At 37.2% G+C, this 8,425-nt stretch overlaps 1 protein-coding gene across 1 annotated transcript; it reads left to right on the top strand.

Annotated features, from left to right (window-relative positions):
• The first annotated feature begins 4,074 nt into the window (after positions 1–4,074).
• On the top strand, positions 4,075–6,700 carry LOC133525905 (uncharacterized). Its single transcript, XM_061862319.1, has one exon. The coding sequence runs from the start codon at positions 4,869–4,871 to the stop codon at positions 6,498–6,500; it is 1,632 nt and encodes a 543-aa protein (XP_061718303.1). The 5' UTR covers positions 4,075–4,868; the 3' UTR covers positions 6,501–6,700.
• Positions 6,701–8,425: the final 1,725 nt, after the last annotated feature.

Below are 8,425 nucleotides of genomic sequence, written 5' to 3'. Positions count from 1 at the left end.
CTCGTCTGCGTATAGTTCGTGTCATCCACGATGACGCGCAGACTTGTCAAATCAAACCTTTAACAACATCACATTACGAGTCAAGACATGCGTCTTCGTGAATGACATGATCTATAGTTTTATTATCACGACTTCGGCATTGGTACCATAATAAAATATGTTCTATCAAGTCATACGCAGAGTACTTATGGCTGGTGATTAAAATTTCACCCTGTATAAATACATAAATACTTAGGGACAATCTTAGACTAATGGAAGCTTATACTATGAGTACTAGACGACAATATACGTAATTATGTACTAATCTCATTGATATATAGTCTACTCCAGCACATTCGTCCACGTATAAGTGTAATTACGCATCACTAATTACCCTGATTTCATCTGGCAATTACATGAAGTCACTCCAAGCGTTCCCAGACTAATGAAGCTATAATTTGCAGCACATTCACCCCAGACGCTAGGTAATCTAAGACATAGATCAAGATGCAAAAAAGTAGTTTAAAACCACTAAGTACTTAGTATAAAAACGGACAAAGTTTATCGTAAAAAGGTTCTAAAAAAGGTTTGAAATTTATAAAGATAGAGCAAGGAAGTCTAATTAGTCTAACAAGTGTAATTAGTGTGCCATATCCAATCATTAACTCTTGATCCGGGCACCTGGCAGCTGTTAATCGGCGGATGTCAGAGTGGCATGCCGGTTAAAGGTTTTGTAAAGGGCTTTTGGTTGACAGTTAGGTACCGCCACCCAGCCGCCACCGCCTGAAAAGCTGTGCTGAAAAGCTTCATCGTCATCTTGTAAATTACGAGTATGAGACCAAACGCTATATACATACTTTAAGTAATGGTACTTGGTTTGGTACACTTAGTATAAAGCACATTTACCGTATATCGTTCGATTGTATCCTATGTATGTACAGATGTGGTGAATAATCCTTCATCATCGTATTTTGACGGAAACGCACGAGTATGTTATGCTATTTCAGTTAGTCTAAGTACAAAAAGTACTGAGGTTAACTGAAGTAGGATGACAAATACGATTTTTTCTTAGAAAATACGATGATTTACTGACACTTGTAAAGGTTGCACTGTTATCGTCCTTCACTGTGTTCGTCACAACAATGTGAGTGCGAGTGTGATGCATATAGATAGGTACGATAGAAGTATATACGACAAAAGAGCTGCCATCATATCCGTCTGATCGGATTTGGGGAAGTTGGTTATCTGACTTCTTTTATTTATTACTTTATTGAATCACCTTTCTCTTCGCATTTTGAATTCGCAACTCAACTACAAATGAACGGATGTTGTTTTTTTATTTTTTGCAGTTACGTTTGTTACGTGACAGGGGCGTACCTTAAACATTTACTGTGTTCATTGATGGGATAATAATCACAGCTGTTATGTGCTTAAATGCAATTTCACTAACGATTATTTTCTTTGTGCACGTAAAGTATTTTCGTAATAATCGTAATAGATGTTTAATAGAGCGGAGTCTGGAGTAAAATGTTATGATTAATATGATGTAGGCATTGACATATATTCAAGGACGGGCCTTACGGGCAGTAAGAGTACTAAAAATGGTGCTAGTTCTGTGGTGTCACTCACGAATTCGAGCCAAGCGAGCAGTCTAACGCCACCAATCGCGCCCGTGTTGCGAACTCATCAACCAATCGCGTTGTGGCGTTTCGGAATTCGTGTGCGTGGGCCTACCGTAAAAACGGAAATTCGCAAATTGTGGGGATTTTTCTCTTTTCTAGCGAGAGCACTAAGGCGTAATTAGACTGACACGAAAAATACCCGCAATTGACGAACTTCGATTTTCGCGGTTATAGCCCTGGCCCCATTCTTATTGCCCGTGAGGCCCGTCCTAGATATATGTCAATGGTAGGTGCATGAATTACAACAATCCAACACAAGTCATGAATTATATAAAGTATGCACATGTTGGTGTTACTATTGTAATGTTATACAGGGTGGCCTAAAATGTTTGGAATAAAGTTAGGTGGAGTAAGAAAACCAAGGGTCAAGAGAATCACTTATTGATAATAAATACCATATAGAACGAAATTAAATTATAACTTACACTAAAAATAAAACTAATACATAAATTAAATTAAATGGACTAATCCAGAATGTGCAAAATTATATTCATTTAGCGTTAATAGCGTTTTGACGACCGGTCTGGCCTAGTAGGTAAGTGACCCACAGACCCTGTGACCCTGCCTATAAAGCCGATGGTCCTGGGTTTGAATCCTGATAAGGGCATGTATTTCTGTGATGAGCACAGGTATTTGTTCCTGAGTCTGTGTGGGTATGTTTTCTATGTATTTAAGTATTTGTATATTATATATATCCTAAACACCCAACCCTTCTTGAGCTTACCGTAGGACTTAGTCAATTTGTATAAGAAGGTCCCTTTAATATTTATTATTTATTTATTAAATACACAAACGCAACAAAATGCCGAAGGAAAAAAAAACGTATTATTGGGTCTTCCTGCATGGGTGCCGCTATGCTACATTCTTTCTTCTAAATAGTTACACTTTATGGTGCATACATTTAAATATCAATAAATTCTATTAGCAATATTGGGGCCTTTTCCTAGGGACCCTCAGCCATTCGAATCCTGAGTTTTTGACTTTCGCTCGATACAAAAAAAATACCAACATAGGCCTAATTTGCACTTTAAAAATTATAATAAATTTTGCACCAAAGCTAAACATATGAAAATAATTTCTGTTAATGAGGAATATTATGCTTGAGGGAAAATAGCAATTAATTTTTAAATTGTAACACACAAAAAAAAAACATTGATCCTTTAAGTCTAAGGAGAGACTTTGTCTCCTTGTGGGTGTTCTACCGCTTGTGCAATGAGCTGTGCTCTGAAGAATTGTTTGACATGATGCCCATGGCTACTTTCTACTCTGACAACGGCCACTGTTCATCCTCACACCCTAGAGCCTAAACGGTTATCATATCACCATCCCATATCCCATCTCATCCACGCTTACGCTCAGTGAGAGTGAGAGAAGAACACGAACTTACTGCACTGCACCATCTAGAACAGGGGTCACCAATTAGTTTCTTTAGGGGTCCGGTTCTTAAAATAAAATGACCACTGCGGTCCGTTTTTATTTGAGTTTATTAAATAAGCAAAAAATAAAATTTCGTGACCCCTAATCTAGAACCTCAGCGTAATATGATTCATGAAGACGTATTGCAGTGCAGCACAGTAGCAGCACTCTCAGCACAACCCCCACCCTCGAAGACTTTTAGTATGTTCATCTGGACACCACAAGGTATAATTGCACCAGTTTTCAAAACTACACGAATTATTTCCCCTGATTTTATTAATTTTCTTGAGCTACGGCCGTTCTAGCGTGAGTTATCCTTTACATATACAAATATTCGCACTATTCGCAGCATTTTTTTTATAAAAATTCTAATACACATACAAGTTATAATACCAGCCAATGCTTCTACCTTAGTCAAAAAAACTGCCTAAGGGCCCATTACGGGTAGTTAACTTTCGCATTTCTAACTTTAGTTGATTGTGACCCCTAAATTAATTAATTTCCTGATATAGTTTTTAAGACGACCTAAATAACATTTCAAAGTGCCTATTATTTCCGTTTCCTTTCCAGTTAGGCTCCAAAAGAGCGAGTTGAACTTCTTCTATTTATTCAACAAATGTATAAAAGTGCATCGTGCATTTACCACGGAGTCGATGGCGTTAGGGATAATAGTAAGTGGGCTAGCGATTATGGAGAGAGTGGCCACGAACTGGAGCACGGGGTGATATAGTGGTTGGTTTGGAAAATCGCCTTATTTTATTAATTAGTATTAAGGTAAGTACAGTCTATTGGGAGACTAAACAAGATACTGATACGTTGAAGTACGAGGATCAGTCGAAGGCCTGTGCCCTACACTCGGACACTATGAATGATACGTTTGATGAAAAAAGTTTTTTTTAATTTTATGAAGTATTAAAAAATAGATCTCGTTCAAATCAATTTTCGGTGGAAGTTTGCATGGTAATGTACATCATATATTTTTTTTTAGTTTTATCATTCTCTTATTTTAGAAGTTACAGGGGGGGGGGGGGCACACACATTTTACCACTTTGGAAGTGTCTTTCGCGCAAACTATTTAGTTTAGAAACAAATGATATTAGAAACCTCAATATCATTTTTAAAGACCTATCCATAGATACCCCACACGTATGGATTTGTTGAAAAGGACAGACAGACAGACATGACGAATTTAATAAGGGTTCCGTTTTTTGCCATTTGGCTACGGAACCCTAAAAACACGAACACTAAAATAAATGCAGAGTAACATTACGCTCTCGACCGTCATATAAAAAAGAAAACAAACATTATTTTCATTTAGAAAGCTGTAAGTATATCAGCAAATGAAATTGTTATACGGTGTAATTTCATGTTATTACTGTTGTTTACTTTACACCATGGTTTCCAGGTTTATATAAGTATATATTTATTATATCCTGATAACTATCGGTTACGAATCTTGTTAAATTTAATTTAAATTGGAAAACCCAGAATTAACAAGCACAATACTTACACACCTTTTGTGAAAACGTACAGAATGAAATACGGTTTCACCTGAGCGCAGGTCACGGGCATGAGAAAGATGCGATAGTCCATTAAGATAGTCGCCAACGACAATCACTGCAATTATCCGGCGCATTCATCGTGACTGAACTGGAATTACCATTGCATTAGAGCGCAAGGGAGGGCGTTTAATGTGCATCCACTATCAGAACTATATCAGTGCGAGACAACCACCGCCGCAGCTCAGTCCTCGCGTGCCCGCCGCGCTGCCGCGATTCGAAAGTGAACAAAATGAAAACGACAGTGAGAATAATCGTATTTTGCGTGGCCCTTGCCGCTGCGGCATCAAAAGACCCGGCGCGAATTGAAAATGGGGAGATCAAGTACCAGTTGGATGTGCCAGGAAAAGAACCTATCACCGTTATAGAAACGGCGCCGAGCACTGTGAGACAACACTGGCAGGATTACTCCCGAGACTTCAAGAACCATGACGATAGTGAAATGAAACACGCAATGACTGATATTATACACGATCCCGATGGTTATCCAAGATGTTTTGGACCATCCTGTCAAGAAGGATTTTCGGAAAACGGGCCACAAAGGGATTTGAACGACTATTACGCAGACGTGGAGAAACTGAAGGATTACCCTGACTTCCAAACAAGCATGCAAGCGTTAGCCGCTAAACTCAAGAAAGACAAGTACAAGACTAACCCATATAACACTGATCCTTACAATACTGATCCTTTAGAACTAAGTCATTCTGATGAAGAAGACAACGCTAAGGTATATACTTCTTGGAATCGTCTCAAAGTCAAGCAGCATAAGCACCCTTATGATGACAAGGAGGGCTGGGTGACATTAGAACCAGTTGCATGGTCTACCAGTAAGATCTCAAAGTGGAAACCAAATGTAAAGAAACAGAAACCCAATCAATGGATCGAGGACGATGACAGACCAGACGGCGACCGATACAATACATACCAAGGAATCGATTATAATAACTATCCTCAGGTGCAAAAGAAACCGACAAAGACTCGTCCCACGTACATAAACAATAAATTACACACATCATCAGAATATGATTCTGAAATGCCATCGAAACCTACATGGAGTAAACCAACCATGAACCAACAAAGTACGTTCAACTATCCTAGTTCATGGTCTCCAGACGATAGTCGGCGTCCATACAAACCAAATTGCGATTCGGAGGAACAGTACAGTGACAGTGGTGCAAATGATGATACTGTTTTTTATGGTATATCGGATTCAGTAGTGACGGATCACCGACCAAGTAAGTTTCCAATTGAATACGAAGCTCTTCACCAGGCTCCATACCAGAAGCGCCCCATCAGGAGACCAACACAAGTGATCTACGCGGGATCTCCTGAGCTGGACAGCGATCGGTCTTCAAGGCCCCCATATGGCGACGGGCAGTGGGTGTTGCTTTCGACAACAAAGGGTTACCGGAATAAAAAACGACAGAGATCCTTGAGCCCTACACCTGCAGCAGATGACCGCTCGGACGGAGCAACGATGACCTCTCATCAAGCAGTATCGCTAACAGTTTTGCCTATTGACAACGCTCACACCAACATGACCACATCACATGGAGGATTATTAGAAGTTGAAAAAAGTTTCAAAACAGTAGAGGAATCAAAGCGAGATATGGAAAAGAAGTACGATTTAGCTTTCGCATCGAGTCTGCAAAAGCCGTCGATTAATCGGGTGGTGAAGAGGAAAATTGTATCGAATATAGCGCCAGACAGCTCGACCGTGTTTGCGGCCGTTGGAGCGGGTATGCTCCCAGCCACCATGGCCATGGTCGTTCCCATGATGCTGGGGCGAAGACGAAGGAGAAGGGATCTTGATACTTCACCAGAAGATTCAAATTTCAATAACATATTTTATAAAAATCAATAATACGTTTAGTTAATTTATTTTTAGTATAAGTGATCACTGTGATTATTAATTTATTGTATTTAATGTTACTGAATATTCCAGTGGCTTTACGTTATTTAAATTACCAGTCTGTTAAAATACGTTTAATGTATTTCTAAGACTCAACACATTTGTGGTAGCCTAAGTGTAGGTAATTAAAACACGATAAGTAAAATTTGAAAGTGTTATTATTTTATTTTGATAGAGCTTTTTTTTATTTAGCACCTTTTTACTTTATATCAGTTTCTGAAATAGGCAGCAATCATAATTCCTTTAGACACTCATTTTAATAAATTATATCTACTTTTAAGAAGGAAGAATAGCTATTCGAATATAACAAAAGAATGAATTTTTTTCTATGAAATCCCATTTCAGGAGAAAACGTTTTCCATTATTTAAATCTTAACAAATAACTTTGATTTTGATGTCGATCGGTTCGGCGTAATATATTCTAGATATATTGGTTTCGCTTTATAGATTTTTTTTGTTTTGCTAAATTTGAAAAAAAAGGAAAACTAATAAACCTAGTTTTTCATTGTGTTAATAACATACTAAAATCATGGAGTATGGAAAATATTTATAAGTGGAAAAACGTTTTCTATTTTTGTATGGACGATAATGTGGTATACCTACGTCCCTCTTAAATCAAAGCGATAATATGTATATGAACGCCTTATTTAAAGTAGGTACGGCGGTTAGTACTAGTGTTGGTTAATTCTCAAGTCCTTTGAGTCCTCTGCTTTAAGACTCGACTCAGTTTTTCAGACTCTTATAATTAAGACGAAACTTGAGTTCTTTTCGTATTATTAGAGTCCCGAGTCGTCTGCAGAGACTTGAGTCCTTTTCGGAGATTTTGTATTTTTTTTTCAAATAACTTCGAAATGCGTTGTCTTTATGTAAAGAGTTGCGCTTAAAAAAGACTCAATAAAGGACTCAACTCGGGACTTAAAAGACTCAGAAGTTTTTTAAGCTCCGAGTCTCGTAAAAACGAGTCTAGTTCTTCAATTTAGACTCAAAAGACTTGAGTTCCAACCAACACCAGTTAGTACGGAATTTGAAGCTTTGTCTTCTCACTTTTGAACATTAATGCTATTACATAGACTCGAAAAGTGACAAACCTTCTAATTGCGTGACTGACTGACAAATAAAACATATGTTTATCATAAAGACGACAAGATTCTTATTAATATAAAATAAAATAAAGTTTGCAAGCTTAGCTTAGCTAAAATCCTAACGCCATAAATAGCTTATGGCAATATTATTTATAAATTCAGATAAAGTACCCAGTACTTCTTACAAAAATATGTACAAGTGATCCAAAAACATGACTACCCACATGCAATTTAAGGGTAGGTATAACAGTATTATCAATCACTTTATACAATCTCGAAATAAAGATAATTCTAGCTGATGAAAATTACATGACAATTACCAAAAATACAACTATGAAAGAGGAAAAAACAATAATTATCAATGTCATTCATGTAATTATGTTATAATATAATAAATATTTACTCTCTAATACGAAGTTCGATAACGTAAGTATCATCACTTTTGCAATCATATAGTTTCAAATGTTTTTATAATATCTCTCTGTTGAAAAAATATAGCTAGCTCGACATACTTTTTGTTCACTTAATTAGTGTAACGAATAGTTTGAATAAATATTTCCGTAACACAAACTAGAATTTCGAACAGCATAGTACACTGCACTAGCATACCTTGAAAACACTGCTGAAAAAAACAGGTACCTACTCAAAGTAAACTTATATTTCAGAAAGTAGGTAATTTCCCTTTTATTTTAAAGTAGGTTCTGCCCGTAACTTCATCTGCGTGGAATGAAAACAATTGTAATTGATAAAACTATCCTGTCGGCTCGATTCAAACAAACAATTGCTTCTAAGAAG

The sequence above is a fragment of the Cydia pomonella genome, chromosome 15 (assembly GCF_033807575.1).
Source record: "Cydia pomonella isolate Wapato2018A chromosome 15, ilCydPomo1, whole genome shotgun sequence".
NCBI lineage: Eukaryota > Metazoa > Arthropoda > Insecta > Lepidoptera > Tortricidae > Cydia > Cydia pomonella.
The sequence above is the reverse complement of the archived record's forward strand: the minus strand, read 5'-3'. Positions and strand labels throughout refer to the sequence as shown.

What these genes read in the sequence shown, in the direction of transcription:
- LOC133525905 (XM_061862319.1), top strand. Translation starts at nt 4,869, where the DNA reads ATGAAAACGACAGTGAGAATAATCGTATTTTGCGTGGCCCTTGCCGCT.